The 20,403-nt window shown below is 49.1% G+C and overlaps 1 protein-coding gene across 1 annotated transcript in view; it reads right to left on the bottom strand.

Annotated features, from left to right (window-relative positions):
* The window catches only part of GRIK4 (glutamate ionotropic receptor kainate type subunit 4), a 114,577-nt gene that overhangs the window by 32,611 nt on the left and 61,563 nt on the right, over positions 1–20,403 (bottom strand). Inside the window, exons 5-7 of the mRNA XM_062013893.1 lie at positions 18,780–18,958; positions 15,876–15,929; positions 4,286–4,447 (exon numbers count right to left, since the gene is read on the bottom strand). Coding sequence (XP_061869877.1) covers positions 4,286–4,447; positions 15,876–15,929; positions 18,780–18,958 — 395 coding nt within the window. The remainder of the gene's footprint in view (positions 1–4,285; positions 4,448–15,875; positions 15,930–18,779; positions 18,959–20,403) is intronic.

Here is a 20,403-nt window from a genome sequence, read left to right on the forward strand (position 1 = left end):
CCTGCACCCATCTGAGGATGGGGAGCTCTCGTCCCTTCTCCTTATTTCTGTTTTGGTTGCTTTCTATCAGATTTCTTTGTCCATCAAGCCCCACAAACTGGTTTCCATCCATGCACAACCATTTGGATGTTTCTGATGTAGTTAACAATCAGCCATTTGCTCTCGTGTTCATGGTTGTGACTAAGATTTCACTAACAATTACTGTCACCTCCTGACTATGCTGGGATTAAGCTGTTGCAGCTCATTACTATCAAGGCTACATTTTCCTCATGGCTACTTCCAAGATCATCCTCTTACTATCCCAGCTCCTGGCAATGGGTTCACTCTCCAGCCTGGGGCTCCTTTCTCCCACCTTACCCTGTTTGTGACTTATGGCACCTCAGCAGTATCTATCCTCTACTCCTCCCAAAACCTTATTAGGTTTATTCCCCTCAGCCAGTGGCCCTGCAGGGACAATCTGGCCCAGTTCAATCATCCCAATGAACCTTTTGCTTCAACTGTGTTACTAATTTGAACAGAGTGAGCCAGACTTAACCCTGCTTGATCCTTACCCAGATCAGTGGGAATGCTTCTTTGACCACAATGGCCAGGATTAGGCAGTTAACAAGCAGCATAGAACCTTAGAACATCCAAATCAGCATGTTAAAAGACATGATGCTGGCAAAACCCCAAATGCTACTTCTGATTGCACCAGTAACCTCTTGCTTTTCCAACCCTGGTACAGACTCACAGTTGCTCTATCATGCTCCACCAGCATCCAGGGGACTCTCCAGCGAGCACTGAGCAACTTGACTGGCATCTGTCAGTCTTACATCTGGCCTGTCATCCCCTGCAGTGGGCAGCCCCTTTGCTCATCTCCATTGAAAGCTTCCTGCTAATACCAAAGACTGACTGGCTCCAGAGCTGTGAAGTTTTATTACAGCTATTTTGCAGGAGGTAAGCTGTAACACCAGAGTTGCTAAGCAGCCCGAGGGCACACAAGGAATTAGTGGCAGAGTGTGAACAGAAATGGGGCATTCTGTTTCCTCTCCTGCCTCAGCTGTGAGACACCACAGGTCCCTCTGCAACGGCAGCAAGTCTCTCTTGCACTTCTGCCCTTCTGTTCTGGGGTAAATCTGCACCAGTTTTCGCTTAGTATGTACATCTGACCCAAGCATTTCCCTCCTGGAAAGCATTTTCCAGAGCTTCTTAAAAGAGTGGATATATCCTTCTCCTTACCTTTATTTTTCACCTTCAGTACAAGTTTATTTCCTAACAGAACCTCTCCAGCCTGTCCTGTCCTCAGTCCCTGTCCCATGAAGCTCTTAAGCATATACTTAACTTTACCTGTGGACTGAATCCCATTCAGGTTACAGGATCCCACACACAATTAGCACTTGCTTCCCTGAATCGGGAACCATATTAATAACAGGTTCATTTTGCCAGCTGGGACCTCCAAGTTTCACCACCTCACACCAAATCAGAATATTGGTCCAGCCATCTTTAATTGTCTCCTGTTGGGTTTTCATTTCCATTTTCCCTGAGCAGCTAATGATCTCTTATTAGCTGGTGAGCAAGAGACTTGTAGATCTTAGCGAAGCATTTGACGTTATTGATTGGAATATTTTACTCCTTAGCCTCAAACAATTTGTTAGGATTTCTGGCAGCCCCCTTATGATTTCAAGCAATTTAAGGACTGGGGAGGGGGTTGTGATACACAGGACCAATTACCTTTGGTAGGGAATAAGAATCCCTCCCAAACTCTCAACACGTCTCTTCCCTTTTTTAAAGGAAAATCACAGCTTTCCTCAGAAGCAGCACATCTCCATTCCTGGTGCTGCTGATCATTTATAACAGCCACTCCCTGCCTCACTGGGCTCTAAACCAGGCTCCCACATCAGCCTCTCAATTCTCTTGGCCCTGCAGCATGGCACCTGGACACAAAGGAACCTGACAACATGCAAGTAAACAGACCCATGTACCTCCTTTTAAACATCTACCTTGATTCCCCCTTCAATCTCTCTTGAGCAGCCACCAGGACTCAGACCTAGGGAAGTTCACAGCCTTCATTCTACTCCCTCCTCTCTTCTCCAGTACCAAAACCCTCTAAGGGACTCCCCAGGATAGCTGAGTGCAAGATCCACTTTGTTTTTCTTTGTGACAGTCTCCCACGTAAAGGTCGTGTTTCAAACTAAACTGTTATCAAGGGAAATATGAACAGGTTTGTCTTGTCTGGGATTTACCATGTAGGCTTTTTTCTTTTCTTCCCAAAACATTATCATCTGTATCTTTGCCCCCAAACATAACACAGAGAATTAAAACCATTAAAGTCCTGCGAAAGAGACTTTACAATCTGGATTTTGCTCAATGACATAAACACTTAATTACAAACATCTGTTTTAGCCTAAATTCTAATTACCTAATCTAGCCATCTGTAATTTGAATGATTTTCTCTGATTTCCTTTCTTTGCAATGTGATTAATGAGAATGGCATTAGAGCAAGCAGCTCCCTCCTCCTTCCTCAGACGCCGTCTCAGCTCTAGCAAGAAAGCCCTGGGATTTTGCAGCTCACAGGAAACCTCCCTCCTGTCACCTCCAGCTGTTGAGCTTCCTTTTGTGTTTACTACAAGCTATCCTATGAGATAGCTGCTTCCCAGGACTAAAAAGGGGAGTCCTCACACAGACTTGCACAGGAATCTGGGAGACGAGACCTGCCAGATTTCCAACGGCAGGCAACAGCAGAAAGGCACTGGATTGCCCATGCACACAGAGGAGAGGGAACACAAGCCCTTCCTGGGACTATTTCACTTCTGCTCTGTATCTTGACCACCTGGGGCAAGACACTTTTCTCATCACTGGCATACTGGTGAGGGGAGGCTTTCTATGAGCACAGAGTGAACCTTTGCACTATCAGAAAGCAATCACCTTTTGGTTAAGGCTCAGTACCAGGGTTTGGGACAACTGAACTCCTTTTCCAGTCATGCTGTAGATTCCCCTATCAGAGAAAAGCCCCTTCCGTGTCTCAATTTCCCATTTGTACACCAAGAATAACAGTCCCTCCTGGGAAGCTGACCCCCAGCTAGCACAGCTGGGGAACTCCCCAGCCAGCTGCTTGGGAAGCCACAGCAGCCCCCAGGAAGGTCCCCTCATGTCCAGGTTGGGGTAACACAGCACAGCCAAGCCCCTTCCCTCCAGACAAGCCCTTCCTGGCATGGGAGAGGAAGGCTGCTGTATAGCTGATTGTGCTTTATGACTGAATGAAAGGAGCATCCAGCTGGCTCAATATTACATTGATGGGTGATTTAGGCTCAGGCCAGCAAACCAAACAGCTCTATTCAGCTCTCAGCTCCTTCACTCTTTCAAAGAGAAGTGCTGCAATGGGGTATACAACCACAGCAGCACACAGGTGCCTCAGCTCATCCAGGGGACCCTGAGTTCATTTAAATGGTACAGAGGGTTTCACTGATGGCATTCTATCTCTCTCTGCCAGCTCCAGCCACAGCCCCCTGCACCCCCAGTGTGGCAAATCTGCTTTGCAAACCTGCTGAGTTATGAAGAGTCGCTAGGGAAGATTTCGGTGCTGATCTGTTAGATCATGCAAGATAACACAACCCCCTGGCATCTGCCTAAGCCCAGCCCTTTCTATGCTATTTACATCCAGGCTCCCTCTTCCACAAGCCACTTTCCTAGAGGTAAAATACAGAGAGACAAATTTCACACGGGAAACACTGAATCAGAGCTGCATCATCCCCTGCACTCGCATATAATTCACACTAAGCTTAGGCTTGAATTAAAAGCTGTACAGCCATCCAAGCACAGACAAGCCCTCTGAAGCTCTACACCCACACAGCAAAGGTCCCTCTGGGTGACCACAAGCTCTGAGACTGCCTTAATATTCTCCAGATCAAGAGGCTCCCCAAGTCACAGCTTAACACCTCAAGCCCTCTCCTACCTACTTAACACAACTAAGGGCTCTGTCAGGTTCCAATTCCTCCTTCCCAATTCCCAGACCACCACGTCCCCAAGACCAACAACCACAACAGCCAACACAAGGTGCAGCAGTGCGACAGCAGCCTGGGGATGTGCACTAGCTCTTTAGCACAGGGCTTTCCTGGATTAAATAATCAGTCAATACCATTCACTCACATATTTGAGACCAGAGCTTCTACCTCTGCACGATTCTCACACTGCACTGCCCGTGTCTGCTCACAACCAGCCTGCAGCTCCTGCCACAAGATTTTCCTGATGATCTATAGCAGCTTCATGCTGAAGGAGGCTGAGGGTGATGGGAATATATTTTACTTACTGCTGGCCCAGTAAAAGGAGCGTGATCACAGTTCTCCTGCCAGGACTGGTTGAGGCTCTGCACAAACTCTTGGAAGAAAGCATGAGAGTGGTTGAAAATGGAGAATCCCAGGATGTTGACTCGGTCATCCAGCAGGCTGTCCAGGCGCTGCAGGGAGAACTCCTAAAGCAGCCCAAAACAGAAAATGGGGTTACAGAAGGTACCAGAATCTTCAATATCACTCAGTACCCTTGAAAGGGAGATGGGACCATACAGCTGCAAGAACCTGCATGTGAAACCTACCACTACCAAGTTGGGGCTGAAATCCTCCCACCCGTGATTCGACTCGGTGTGCTGCCTGTCTCAGGCTTTTAACAAAGATTTCAGCCAAGTCCAGTGCTTAGTGGCCAACTTCTATAAAAAGACCAAAACCCCTTCAAAGGGGGTTCTGTGAACACTTCACTTTCGAGCTGTGGTACTCCCTAGCCACACCTGAGTGGGCTGTTATTCTTTGCAGCTTACAAACCAGCTCCTCTGACAGGAGGTTCCCTGTAACAAAGGTTACAGAAGCAAGGAGGTGGGTGACATTTTTGCAGATGAAGCCAGTAAACTGCTTTAAGTGGCCAGAGAAGGTCAGTTCTGTCATGGGAGGTCACAGAGCTCCTTAGCAGATTTATGCCTCCCACAAACATTCCATCCAAGGCATCCCCACAAAAAGATCCCTGCTGTGCTCACCATGAAAGCACTGCAGTGCCTGGGTGCCTCACACTGTGTGAACACACAGGCAACAATTATCCATCCAAACCCAGGGCTGGGGGATCCCCAGGCCACCAAGACACCACACTGTGAAGGCTCAGGTCTGCAGAGAAACTCATTTTTAATGTCCTCTGAGAGTGCACTGAATTGGATCCCAGTCTGGGTGGCAGTCATCATCTGCTGAGTGAAGCTGCTCTACCAATGTGGTGACACCAAGTTTAAACTGTTACATCAGTTCCTCCCCACGGGGCAATCCTGCACTGCTCCTTTCTGCCAGTGGGTACCAGCAGGAGATGCTGCTCATGAGACATTCCAACACCCTGGGGAGGGTGGGAAGGTGCTTTGATGGTGGGGCCCATCCTCCTGCACTGCTGAAGTGCAAAGTGGTAAGACTGTGAAAAAAGAGCTCCATTCTGCTGCTCACATCCATGGAAGCAGTTACTCAACAAAGCCAGTTTCTTGGAGCAGAGTCCAGCCCTCCTTGTCCTATTATCAGGAAATAATGGTGCCTTCCTCACTAATTTCTCTTTTGCTAATTGCTGACACAGAGTGAGAAGGTGGGAGCAGTAGTTTCAGGGACTGCTGGGTACCTGCTCTCTTCCATCACTGATACGAATGTCTTTTGGCTCTGTTGGGCTATAAGATTTCAGCAAGTCAAGTCATTTGTTATATTTCCAGCGTGTGAGTGCACGCAGGAACAATGTCTGTAAATCTCTGAAACATGGAGTTACGAGACTGTTCCAGCACAGCAAACTCCCATGAGAATGTGCTCAGACACAGGATTAAGTGCATTTCGGACACAACTGCATTAACGTTAGGTAACATGAAATTGCCTGTGAACTATTGATTCATTTGAATGATATTATCCTCCTGCCTTCCTGACAGGTTATCCATTTACCCACGGCATCCTGTCAACCTGTGCAATGAGGGCAGATGGCTAATGAGGATCTGGGCCCAAGGAGATCCTGGATGCAAGCAGAGCAGCAGGAGATATGTTGAGCCCCTGCAAAATACCATCTCAGCTCCAGTCAGAGCTGGGAGACAAATTGTGTGGGGCACAACACGAGCAACTGCCCAGCTGCCCTCTTGGCTTCATTATATGCAGAAAATGAGATGTTATGCACCAAAACAGCCACACAGTCCAAGGCTTCAGTCTCAGGTCAGACCACCCCAATCTCAAGGCAGTGGAAATGAGAGCCTTTATTTATTATGCCTTTTCTCCCCTGCCACCATTTCTAAGCTTTTGAGGTTGCTCAGGCCCTGGCAGGTTTGTTTACACTCTGCTCCTTAAATTAGTAATTACTGAGTGAGGGGAATGAGCTTCGTTGGTCTCACTTCACACGGGGGGAAACTGAGGCAGGGGTGCCCTGGTCATGCAGCAGTCACAAGGCTGAACCCATGGGTCTGGTTTGCTTGGGCTGAGCGAGGGGGCCAGTCCCAGCCCCTCAGGAGGATGGAGGCAGCTGCCAGGGCTTGCTGCCTGACAAAGCAGCCACAGGCAGACTTGGACACTCTCCCCTAGAGTCAACAATTTGTTCTGGTTCAAATGTTAACTACAGCCTTTCCCCAGCTCCCATTAGCGATGTCTGGTCATTGCAAGCTTTGGTCTTTTTCTACAGCCAGTGCTCTTTGTAACTGTCTTTTTCTAGGCAAGCCTCCAGCTGCAGAAAACCCCATTTCTGTGCACAAAAAGCATCCACTTCTGTAATACGTGGGGATCCCACGGCCTTTACACGACTCTGTCCCTGCACTGCTCCCACTCCCTTCCCTCTGCTCCAGCTCCAACCCTCTGCTGTTAAGTGTTTTCCCACCAGATGGGCACAGGAGCACTCTGCAGACCCAGGTCAGAAACCAGCAAATGAGCCATGAGCTGCCTATGCAGTGAGATGGAGATAAACCATCCTTGGGGGACACACTTCATTTGCAATGGGATAAGAAAGATTTGTTAAGGTCAGGCTCACTATGGAGGGCAAAGGGGTGAAAGCATCTGGATACTCCAGCAGCTGCTGCCTCAGCTCCTGTCCCTATTTGTCCTTTTTTTTTCCCCCCTTTCTGTAGAAAAGGGTCATTTACCACACTTGACATTTTCACAGCCATGTTTTGCAAACACAAACTCATTTGCCATTCAAGGTCTGTCCCACCAAGCTGATTTCCCATCCATCAGCCCTGATGCTACCTCCTGCCCTGCCCTCCCCTTGGCAAGTGGAGAGGGCAAGTCAGGGAAAGGGCTGGAAGTCCCTGCTCTTGGAGATATTTCAGGGGGCTCCTCTCACCATGTGCTTGCATGCAAGTGTTCACACATTTACCCTGCCAAAGACCGTTCGTATTTGAGACACGTGAATGGCTCTGCAGCGGATGCACAGGGATTTGCTGTCAGATACAAGGATTCCTCATTGAGATCTACTCAAACTGATTTTTCCTTAAGCTAGGAAAAACTTTGAACAGTTCAAGCACCTCTGTGGTATGCAAACCTGGCCTTGACTGCTAGACAAAGCTGGTGGGCATAGTGCTTACACAGAACAGTTTCAAAGCTGCCCCTCCTCTCCTCATGTAGCTACCCTTCTCTATCTGCAGTGCTGGCTGGTGCTTTTGCAGGCTAGAAGATGGCTTTCCAAGGCAATAAGAGCAAGGAGCTATTAGGAAAATAACTCAAACCTGTCAGCAGATGCTGTTTAAAGGGAGACTCAAGCTCTAGCGTGCCTCATCCGCTTGTGCACATATAGCTTTGTAACCACATACTTCCAGGCAAGATCAGGGTAAACAGGGAAGGTGTGAACCAAAGAGGTGGGTGCCAACAGCATCTCCCTCTTTACCTCCTACTTTACTGCCATTTACTTTTTTTCCCCTCCCTACACTGGAACAATTGCAATAGTTGAGCAGCACTTTGCCCTCTGTATCAGTCCAGCTCTTTTACACCAACAAGTACAAGCTGAGGCCCGGAGCAGACCAGCAAAAATCACACTCAGGCAGATTTCAGGTACACAAATCCCATTTGCCTGAATTCTTCCCCCTCTTTTCAGTCTGATCTTTAGAGCACTCACCAAAAGTCACTGTTTTGTTTCACGGGATCTCAGGAAAAACAGCCCCTGGGGGTCTGCAGCCAAAATTAACCAACTTTGGCAGAAACAAAACCCCCAGTTTTTGCACAAATCACAGCAGATTCTGCAGCAGCACCAGGCAATTACAGTGTAGAGTTTCTGACTTCTACTACAGGGTTGCAACCACTAAATATGTGCTGTTAAATAACAACACTTAGCAATTCTATGGCACTCTATATTTTGCAAGTGCTAAGCACACATTAGCTAATTGAATACAAAGGGGTTCCCTGGGAGACAGCACTGGAGGAGTTATTAGAGGATGAAGTCACTCTTGGGTTTCTGTGCTTCATGCAGCACTCGACCTGCACTCTCACTTCACAGCAGCAGACAAAACCTAGGAGTGACCTGAACATTTAGATCATTGGAAGAATCTGGCTAATAAAAGCCACACAGCCAAGCTCTGTAATTCATGATTTTAAAGCCATGAGCTTGGATTTTCTGGCGTTGCTAGCTGTGACTTATGATCAGATTTACAGGCTATAGTCTCCATTCCATTAGGAACATAAATCCATACAGTACATGCATATTACCCAGTGCAAGTCCCTTGATCTGCACATTTGGATCTCGTGAGCCCTGATCAGGACTCGGCACCCACAAGCCTCAAGGTCTCCTACCTCAGCCTGCACCAGCAACGGGGTTCCTGATGGAGATTCCCTTCTTGCCCTGCCCTTTTCCCTCTGGCTCTATAACACAACAGCATGGTGCTGGGTGAATGTACTAAACCACTGCTCCCTCGCCCCGTGGAGTCTCCTGATGGGAAGTTATTGTGCTCACAGCACAGAGGGGCAAACTGAGGCACGGAGCTAAAATCAGCGAAACATAAGAACCTGATGGCCCAGTTCAGCCTGAAGAGAGACGGGGATGAACAACATGACTTACAATGCAAAGCATCAAAGACAGGCTTCGTCTCTAAGCACATGAAGTGTCCTCCCAAATCTGTGCCTAAGCGACCCAAGCGCAGACTACGACAGGTCCCACAGCTGACGCCCAGGTCTCCCCTCGCTGCCACCGATCACACCCTCTCTCTCAAGTCAGGAAGGAGACTTCAGCATGGAAAGGGCCAGTCAAGCAGGGGACTACCAGTGTGACAGCAGCCTGTGTGATAAGCAAGTGGTTTGTGAGGTGTGAACCCCTGAGACTCGCCCTCGCTGCCGTCAGCCAGCGGCTCCTGGGAACAGCCCCGCTCCGCAGCGGCCAGGCTGCCGCTTTGCTATTCAGCGCTCTGCAGCAGCTATTGAGCTCCTTCCCAGCTTTATTGATTGTGCTGGTGATATTGTTCTGCATCCCATTTGTGTGTGCAGAACCTCGCTCCCTGCCTCGATTCCCATCACATTGGTAATAAACCAGATCACCCGGGAAGCAGGGAGATGGTGACTACTGCCTGCACGCTGGTGCTACAAAGATGAGTCTCGTTTCATCTGTACTGATTCTTCCCACACCCTGCCTGATCTCACCCCATCCCAAACCACCGGGAGAAATAGGGTTTGCTCACTTCAACCCACACTGACAGCAAGGTGTCTGTCTCCCTCTTCTCTTTTGCACGCACCACACACATGGTTATCTTCCTCTCTTAATTACCACAGGGACTTTATTGGATTTTTGGATCTCCCGATTAGCAGCCTCCAAAACACCCTCTGATGCTGTCATTGCCCAGTGCTGAGTGGCAGAAACTCCTGGTGCTGTAAGCTCAGCAGCTGCACTGACCTCCTCCCCCTCGGTCCCAGCCAAGGATCCGTCTCTCTGATGGTAGTGAAGGCTGATTTACACCAGGCACATGCTCGACGTGGGTCCAGGACACACTGTACTGCTCCTTCTCTATTTTTATGTGGGATGGGAAGGAGGATACTGGGCCAAGGCTTCCATTTCTCTATTAAACCCTCCCTCTGGCAAAACTTCCGATTCAAGAGTATTTGGTGCTTAGAAAAGCTGTTGCACTCCAAACACAGCCTTTCATTCCCCATACTGAGATTGCCTGGCAGCTTCTATGCCAGAGTCAAATCTTCAGCTACTGCAAAGTCAGCACAGCTCTTGTAACCTCACTGCTGACATCACCAGATGCCAATGTGCCTCATTATTCGCCGTTTTAGGGTTAACCAGAAGAGATAAAGTATCTCAGCTCCTGGTTCTTTGGGTAAATGAAACTCACCAGGAGTCTCTCCTCAGGCCATGGGTGATAGGACTGGTATGCTTAGTCCAAAGGGGCAGAAGGTACCACCCTGGTCCTACTGACAAAGAACAGATCTGGTACAACTGCTCTGCAGTTACTCCAGGTTTTCCCAGTTGAAGCAGAGTTTCAGGAGGTCCCCTACACCTCTCCCAAACTGACAGAGATCATTAACAGCAATGAGAATACAAGAAGGAAGAAAAACATGTAAATCAACCAAGGACACAAAACACAGATGAAGGTCAATGACTTTTCCAGGGGACTCCAGGTACCTCCCATCCTCCTCTGTAACAGAAGCACGAGAGGGACCACCACCAAGCATCACTTGGGCAGGGCTGCATGCTCATTACATCACTGGGATTTTGGTCCCTGCAATGGCCTGTTATTCACAATCTGGCACCAGTGACCAATTTCTCCTCATCAGACCTCCTCTGTTAGATGTAGCAGTGGAGAAAATACCCATCTTCGTGTCTGTGGATCCTGTTGCCCTCAGGGTTGAGCTGCTGAGTCTGTTAATCATTCCTAAACTCCTATAAGAACACATTTATTTATTTAGTCAAGTGGACACTATTATGTGAAGTGCTTTATGGTTTCCTTGAAAGGCTCAGTTTATTTATAAACTATTGACAGAGTCAATAAGTTTATCACGGGCCACATGTAAAAATCAATGTCTCTGGAAGAAAAAAGTCATCACAACAACAAATTGTGGCCTTTTGAGTGGGTAAGTGGGTGTGGGACATCAGCCATTCACGTAGTTACAGAGGAACTGCAATCTCAACAAACTTTGGGACAATTTAGGGGAAGTGTCCATACATAATCTGGTTGCTCTTACAAAGGATGTAAGGATGGGCCTTTTACCTCCTCATGCAAGGAGAGCTATTAAGTTTTGGAAGCTGTTCTTCAAAGAAGAGCACTTTTGGAAAATACATTGCTCACATCCTTAGTGAAAACAATTTACTTCAACTTCTCTGCAGGGAGCCTGAGCTTTGAAGAGTGACAAACCCTCAAAAGGCAAAGAGGTCAAATGCTAGCTGGGACCTGAGAAGCACAGCTCTTGGAAAACAAGGGGTAGAAAGTCTGAAAGACAGATAGGACAAGCCAGCATGAAGGCAGAGGAAGAGAGAGGTTTGCTCTCACATCAGAAGGCCTGGGCTGTATCCGAGAGAATGATTTACTCAACAACTGGAAATCAAGCACAGGATAGCCTCTGAACGACAGACTCAGGAAAGGCAGCACGGGGAGCAAAACACAGGGAGGAACAGTTATTGCTTCATCTAAATCCTCCTTTTCTCATACTAACTGGAATGAGAAGATATTGCTTTGGCATCCTTGCAAAAACCTGATTTGTTTGCCCTGCTACCACATACCACTGAAAATACCAACCATAAATCCAGGGAATGACCGGGGCTCTACAGAAAGGTCTGCATCAGCTTCTGGGAATCAGCTACTGGCTGGACTGCAAGGTAAAATTTGTCAAAGCATAACAAGAGAGTCTGCCTTGTCCACTTGCACAGGGGAGAGCGAGGTTGCCTGTGGGCAGCAGACCTGGCACGGTGGGGCCAACCACCATGGCCTGTGCTGCAGCTCACACCACAGAACCACCCAGAGAAGAAAGAGGTCATTTCACCACGAGAAGGTTATGTCACAAAGCAGCTCTGTAAAACCCAAGCTCCACAGCCCTAGCCCAATGCTAAACTGTAGTCCACTTTGCTTTACTTCCTATCATTCCCTCCTCCCAAAGGATGCCACCACAACGCTGAGCTACCGCTGCAACACGTGATGATGTGTAGGTGATCTGGACACTGATTCCCTCTTTCAGTTCCAACGAGGCAGCCAGAGTGATGATTCAGCTCTGCAAACTTCATCCTGTCTGAAGACCAACCTCTTCATAAATCACTAAACAAAGAGGAGAAAAACCAGGAAAACAAAACAAAAACCCAACACACCCCCAACCTGATTTATCTGGTGGTTGGAAATTGAATGTGGCAGCTGGTTTATCAGCAGCAGCACCTGCGCACAATATTGCCAGGGAACAGAACTGCATCCAATGAATAGACTAACTGACTCAAGGCACTAGTAAAACTCCTTTGCACCTCCCTTCTTAAAGTAATAATTTTAATTGCTTCAATTATTTCCATCTAATCTCCTTGATAAAGGTTTTGATGTTTAAACCCAGCCTGAGGTCCATACGTTGTATAAAAATGAGAGAGAAACTCAACCAAACAACCCAACAACAAACTACACAGAATTAACAAGAATGAATTGTAGCATGGGATTTTGGGGGTGCCTATTACCCCTCCCCATTCTGAACTGCTGATTTTCAGGATTTCCAGCACTGGAAGGAACATTTTTTGCAATGCACAACAGCCTGCTTGCAATGCATTGACATTATTCCTCTTCTTACTGATGTTATCATTATGAAGCACAGCATCATCCTCTCCCACAGCCATGAGCTGTGTGGATACACAGCCACTCTGTGCCCTGCCAGGGAGCGGGGAAGGGACCATGAGCAGCTCTGAGCTCAACCTGAGGCACGGGGAGCAGCTGACCATCAGCAGGAAATTCCAGCCCTCCCAGAAGGGCAAGTCCCAGAGCAAGGCAGCTTGTAACGTGTGGAGGTGTCAGGGAGAAACTTGGGTCAGACAGAGATCTTTCTGCAAGGGCCTGGGGGCAGAGGGATGTTCAGTCACCTCGTGCGGAGATGACAGACGTGGGAAGGGAAACGCAACAGACCTGCTCTGCTCTGCCAGTTTCATTAGGACTCCTGGAAAATTTGTTGAGCTTCTGTTGCTGACAAAAAGGGTCCCTGGAGCTGGCTGAAGGAGGCTGATAATGAATTTGCATGCAGTAAATTAGCCTGTGGATATTTTTACATCAGGCTGCTCGCCTCGGCTCCGATGGAAACGCGCTGGGGGCTGAGGACTTCCTCCTCATTTGCTCCTGCAAGCTCCTGCCAAAGGTTGGCATCTGCCTTCCCTGCTCGCTGCACCCATCAGGCTGGCGAGGGAGCTGCAGCCCCTGGCCTCCACGGCAGGCTGCGTGGGGAGCAGAGCGGCGGCACACGACCCGGCTGTGCTTATTAAAGGAAATTAATGCTGCAAGACAGAAACAGAATTCCCCTCCAGTGCCACAGGGCAGGTGTTTCATTCAGCACTTTATCCCATTTTCTCTCCTTATTTTGCCTGAACTATTTGCCCACCCCTAAGCAGCTCGATGCTGTGTAGACTGTTTCCCTTCTGATGGGCTCTCCCTCCATTTAAAGCCATCTTTTTGCTTGGTCCCCTTGACAGCAGTTCACTATGATTTTATCTTTTCTATTAGGCAGTGATTGCAAAGCCTCAGAGGGTTCATTAGGAGCTTGATAATCCCTCCAGATTTATTAGTCTAAATTACTCTCTCCCATCTCTCATCCCCATTTAAATATTACTAATTTCCTTAAACAGCTCTTCCATCTGCCCAGGTTTTGCCCGACGTCACCTTTCTTTAACAGTCCCTGCCAAAAATCCAGCTAGTTCTGCTGAGGGTTGGTCTTTTGGATAAAGCAGTAAAATAGTCTGGATAAACAGATTAATATCCTGTGAGAGTGAATGGCAACCAAATTCATTTCTTTCTCACCTGCCAGAATTGCATGGCACTGGACGAATTCATTTCACCTGTTGACCTTGAGCGACTGCTTCAGCACACCCATGCTCAACATCAGCCCAGAGGTGGGGTAGAGGGGAGCTTAAATAGTTATTTCTGTTGGCTGAGCACATTCCAGGAGCACAGAATCCACTGTGCTTGTCAAGTGCAAGGAGAAATCCCTTACTATGTGCACAGAACCACGGATTGTTTGGGTTGGAACAGACTTTTTGTATCAATGAGTCCAATCGTTCCTCCAGCACTGCCACAGCCACCACTAAACCATGTCCCTCAGCCCCACAGCTACATGGCTTTGAGATCCCTCCAAGGATAGGGACTCCACTGCATGCCTGAGCAGCCTCTGCCAGACTGGGCAATGTTTTCAGGGAAAAATTTGTTCTTGATCTCAAATCTAAACCTCTCCTGGTGCAACTTGAAGCCATTGTCTCTAGTCCTGCTCTGTGCACAGCAACTGCTGGGACTGCAGAGGCTCAGTTGTAACAGGAAAAGTACTTGCTGTGACTGGGAAACAACTGGAGTGGTTTAGTGCTGTGAGCAGGATCTGATGGAGATGACTCCACCAGCACAGCTACACTCTGACTTGGGGCTGGAACTGGGGAGGGTGGAAAAAAACCACAAAGCAGCAGCCCCTGCCTTAAAATAAGTGACTTTCCCCTCTGAGGGTGAAGCTCTTCCTTCAGTGTCCATCACTGGCTGATGCCTTCCAGGCAACACCCTTTCCTTTTGCTTTCCTGGCCAGTGCCCATCGTTTACACAGGGATAAACAGGGGTAGTGAAGCTTGTTTTTGCTGGACCACTACTGAGCAAGGGTAGGACTAACGGATCAAGCGCTAAGCAGGGATCACAAAACCATTAGTTCAGGTAGGAAGCTTGTGTCTGCTTCCCCCCCCGTTTTTTTTCTGACATTTCTTTCCCTACCCCTTTTCCATTCTCTGTCCCAACTGCTCTCTTGGCTTTCAACCCCTCCATTTCACTCCTTCCCCCTCCTCCTCTCCACTCCAGCTCTCCTGCCTACACGTTTGGCTCCATCCGTTCCCGTCTGTCTCCCACCCAAACACAAAGCGTGATTCAGCTCTCGCCTTTCCTGGCACACGCTCTCCCTGGCATAAATATTAATAGAAATCAGAGAATGAGTATCATTTGGGCTTGGAAGGCACCTCCACTCAATCCTCCAGCCCATCCTGCCTCACTCAGGTTTCCACCAGCCCCACACCAGCATTACCGGCTGGGTCTCCGATCTCCCCGGCAGCAGCTTTTCCCCCACGCCACTTGGCAGCCTGTTCCAGAGCCTTGTAGCTGCTGCAGCAAGAGAAGTTTCTCTGATGTTTATTTTGGGTTTCCCCCTGCTGCTGCCTAAGCCCATTACTCCTTGTTTAGCACAGTACTCAGGGATTTAACCGCACGATCCCCCCATTAATGTTATTAGTAGCTATAAAGCCAAATCACCAGGGGCTGTGCTGAAGATATACCCCGCTCTGTCTCTCAGCATTTATGGGATCATCCTTCCTTTGTCTTACCCAGCAGCTCTCAGAGGCACAGCAGAAAAGCGTGGGGCTGTGGGGCCTTCTGCACACAGGGCCTGGCACAGTCTGCCCTTCTCTGGGAATGGGCTCAGGGACTGACAGCTCCATCCTAACCCTCCTGAGCCCTCAGTCGGGAGCCACGCATCTGCTGGTGCTCCCCAAGGACCCACACATCTCCTTGCATGTCTACAAACCCTGCCTTTGGCAGCTGCACCAGACCCATCCGTGCTGCCAGGCACCCCTTAGCCTTCAGCTCCTCAAGGCCAGGGCGATGCCTCCCCATGCTGATGCTCAGGTTTGCAGGGGGACTCCTCTCCTTGCCCTCCACAAGCACGTGGCTCTTCCCCAGCCCCCAGGGGCTGGGGGATCAGCTCCCATTAACACGGCTCTACACGCACACGGGAGAAAAGCTGAGAAAAACATCTTACCAGATTAGTGAAGATATACGTGTAATAGGCAGACGCCATTCCCAGTTCAGCTGCCTGTGAAGGAGAGGAAAAGGAGATTAGACCAGAGCCTGACAATCTTCAATCTCCACTCTGCCAAGGCAGAGACTGGGCCACATTTGCTTTTCCATCCTTATCGCTCCGTGCAAGCGCTGCTGTCTTCCTGCAGGCAGGGAAGGGTGGCACACAGCAGCACAATTTGACCTGGGAAATTAAAGTCTGGGGAACCAATTTCTCAGCAGGGCTGAGCCTACCTCTGAGCTCTCCTCTCCACAACAGCACCCACAAAGCACCTGCCGAGGGGCTGCTTGGCAGAGAGGAATCACCCAACGGTGCGTGAGCCGCAGCTCCAGACCCCTGTGACCATCCCTGCTCCATCTGTGGCTCAGGGTGAGGTGCCACGAGGGGACTTCTGCATGTGGCCTTATCTCTCAGGTGGATCCAGCCAAGAAAGGAAGGATCCACCTAGAAGGAAGACACTCACTGGGAGTAAAAGCTTTTGCACCCCCAACAGCAACAGCCCATGCAGACTCTGCCAAGGCAAAGTGGGGTCCTGCAGCCGCAGCACGAGGCTTCCAGAGCCCCTTGGGGTGAAGTGTCTTAGCCTGTTCTCCAGGATTTAGAACAGAGTTGTGGTGGCCACAAAGGGGAGAAAAAAAGAGGGTAACAGCCTATGGAGATGCAGAGGGAAGGACAGATTTTTCCAAGTGGTGATCTGTTCCAGAGATCACACACCAGGTCATTGAAGCCCTTTTCTGAAATCCAAAATTCTCAATAAACAAGGAGTTGTTTGTGTGAACAGATGCTCAGAAAAGTGGGAGATTAATCTGCAGATCCTCCTGAAAACCTGTTTCACTGCCAGGCACAGCTGGTCTCAAATCACGCTTCTGGACCTTGGCAAAGAGGCTTCCCATCACCCCAACTGCACAGAGGGACTGGAGGCAGGCAGGGGAAGACCACAAGCCTCCAGTCTCCTGAAGACCTCCCCACTTGGTTTTAGTCCCTTCTTGTGTCTCCCAGAAGCTGGAGGATGGTGAGTAAAGGAAAGATCCAGAGAACAGGTGGCTTAGCTGCCACCTCTCTCTCTTCTTTTACCTGTTTCTGTGCAAAACCGAGGCCACTACCAGAACAGTGAGGGGTGAACACAGGCAGTGGGGAAGGCTTTGCCTGCCCACAGAGGACTGATGGTGGCTTAGGTCTGGCTGTGTCCAGCCTCTCAGTTGCACACTGTCACCCTCTCCCTCGGACGAGTAGCAAAACACAGCAAAGTCATTTGAGCAAAAGAGCACGATGACTCCAGAGGCGGCTGCTGACCTGCCTTCCAGCCAGATGCCTCCTTTTTAAGCCCCCTACACAATAAAATCTGGCATCCATTTCCCTCCTTTTTCCCTCCCTGACTTCAGTGATAACTCAGCTCTCCCTCTGACCCACTTTGAAGTCAGTGCACTGACCTCAAGGGCAGAGAATCAAAGAGCGTCGCTGCCAGCCGCTTCACGTGCCCTCTGGCAGGTGGCAGCCGGGACGGGCTGGTAGTCGAGGAAGCAACCATGTGTCTCCAGACCATATGTGGAGGGTAAGACATGAGAAATTACAATTCCTCTCATTGGCCAAGGCCAGGCCAGGTCTCCTGAGACAGGCCTGACACAGGGCTGATCAAGGATGTACCTACTTGCTCACCCTACTCTGCTTGCACCTCTATAAAGAAAATACTTTGCAGCCTCTCAAAGGGCAAAAAAGTTGCCAGATGAGAAGTTCATTATTTATTACCTTCCATTCCTTTACAATCCTCAGCCAGGAAGCCTATGTTAGGTTTTACTGAACTGCTGAAAAATCATGGCAATCTCTGACATCTTTATCAGTGGTGGCAGCAGGATGCTGGAGCTGGTGAAGGGAGCCTGAAGAGAGCTGCTGTGTGCCTGTGGGAAGTCACTATAGCAACAGAGAAGGGGGACAGCCCTCAGCAGTCAGGCACCAAGCAACACTGACCAGGAGAAATGGAAGGAAAAAAAACCCACATGCACAAAAAAATAACTCTGTATAGAAGGGACCCAAAAAAAAATCCCCCCAAACTTGGCCAGTTGGAAATGCAGAATCCAAGCAGTGGAATAAAAATCTTTAGGGCAGCAGGGGTAGGAGTGGAATAATGAAAACAGCACTAATGGCTCCTGCTGGCTGTCATCAGGGATAAATCTGGTACACCCAAGGCCTTTGCATGACTGACTCCCTGCTATTGTAGCCTGGACAGAGCGTGTAACGCTTGCACCAACAGTCAAGGAGAGATCCCACTGCTTGGATCCTGCCTCCATCCAGGAAAGTGCTTCTTGTTCCTTCCAGGATGTGGGAAACTCAACACAACTTTAGGCTCCATCTGGAGCCACTGCTCAATTTTGAAGTAGACTATCAAAACAAATGCTGAAAACTGCAGCAAGAGACCATTTAAAAATAAACATGATCAAAATAAAATCTCGGTTAATAAGACAATAAAAAAGGAAGCAAAAAGTCAGAAATGCACTGGGGAGGAAGGATGGAAAAAACCTCTTGCACTGATTGACTAATTTCCAAGCACTAAGCAGCCTCATGGCTGGCTGATGGCAACAGGAGCCACCAGCACACACCGCTTGTAGAAAGCAAACACATCAGCTCAGAACAATTAAAGCATTGCTTCTACAGATACAGTCTGGAAAGAGACAGCAAATTACCTTCCCCAGAAACACCATCAGTGGCAATTCCCCTCTCAGTAGAGACCATTTCCAGTGCTGCTGCAGGAGTTTTTACACTCCATTATCGTGGCACAGCTGCACGTGCAAGCTCGTGTACAGCACACGCAGGATCTCGTCCTGGGCAAGCAGCAGCGTTTAACAGCTGTGACACTTCACTGACACTCACCTTCTGCAAAATGGTGTGAGACATGGAAGCGTTGGCATGTACAATGATGGTGGCTGTTTTGTCATCTCGGATCTCCTTGAGGAGCGGGGTAGGATCCCGGCTGTCATCCAGCATCCGCACTGACAGAGTGTCCTTGGAAATGAGGAACTGCCGAAGCAACTTCTCGAGGTTTAAAAGGCCTTCAAACAAAAGGGAGAAAAAGACCCCACAGAGCTTACATTTCATGCCCAAATAAAAAAGTTCTTCATAGAATCACAGAACTATTTTGGCTGGAAAAGATCTTGAAGATCACAGAGTCCAACCCTCCTCTCACCCTGCCCAGCCCAGTGCTAACCCACGGCCCTCAGCACCTCAGCTCCAGGGCTTTGGGATCCCCCCAGGGCTGGGGACTACTCCATCTCCCTGGGCAGCCTGGCACAGGGGCTGACACCCCTCTCAGGGAAACAGTTCTGCCTCAGCTCCAACCTCAGCCTCCCCTGGGGCAACTTGAGTCCATTTCCTCTTGTTCTGTCACTTGTTACTTGGGAGAAGAGACCAGCTCCCAGCTCACTGCAGTCTGTCAGGGAGCTACAGAGAGTGCTCCTGTCTCCCCTCAACCTCCTCCAGGCTCAACACCCCCATTTCCTCAGCTGCTCCCCATCACCCTTGTGCTCCAGCCCCTTCCCCAGCTCCACTGCCCAGCTCTGGCCACGCTCCAGCCCCTCAATGTCCCTCTGGCAGTGAGGAGCCCAACACTGAACATGTTACTTGACGTGCAGCCTCAGCAGTGTGGAGTACTGGGACATAATCATTGCCCTGGTCCTGCTGCTGGGACTGCAGCACAGGCTCTCTGCTTGGATCAGCAGAGCATGGGAAACGATGGAGCTACTCCAGGCAAAAAGTGTCCCCAAAGGCCTCTTGGGTAGAGATAAGATTCCTGATACAAATTTGCTCAGGACCCCAGAGTTCAGGCAAGTTCTCCATTATCTTCCTGCATGTAGGTTTGTTCTGGTTATTGCTGGTTGCTGGAGGGTGATTCCTGCTCCTAAATCTTTGCATTACCAGCTGCCAGACCAAGTGCCCTGCAAGGGGCAAACTGATCCATTCTGGTGATCTTGGAGCACTCTGATGGAGAGCTGCTGTCTTCTAAGGGCATGTATCTCTGGGGATGGGAAGCTTTGCTGAGAGTCAGACAAAGTGGAGATCATTACAAAAATACAACATTAATAACAGTAATAATTAGTGAGTACCCACATGGATGAGTTCTGACTTCCCTGGACTTGTGCCTTGTTGTCTTTGGCACTTGGGATTGAAGTTTCTCCCTGCAGCTAGGTCATTGCAAGGGCTCCTTCCAACACAGCTTCTTTGATGTCTAATAAGACATCAAAGCTCCTGCTGCAGCTTTTCTCAGTCAAGAAAGCATATTTGATAGAGTCTGGCTCTTCTATCCAGCTGCTCAGTTTCATCAGGAATTAACATCCTGTCAACTCTGATTGATCAGATGTAATCATTAGCAAGACACAGACAGCTAGCATGGTCACACCCCCTGTCCCTACAGGAACAAGCCAAAAAGAAAGGGAAAAGCTGATCTGAAAGAAGCAGAAAAGAGCAGAGCCATGTCCCAGCTGCAGAGGCAAAACCCATC

This window comes from Colius striatus, chromosome 23, assembly GCF_028858725.1.
Source record: "Colius striatus isolate bColStr4 chromosome 23, bColStr4.1.hap1, whole genome shotgun sequence".
Taxonomy (NCBI): domain Eukaryota; kingdom Metazoa; phylum Chordata; class Aves; order Coliiformes; family Coliidae; genus Colius; species Colius striatus.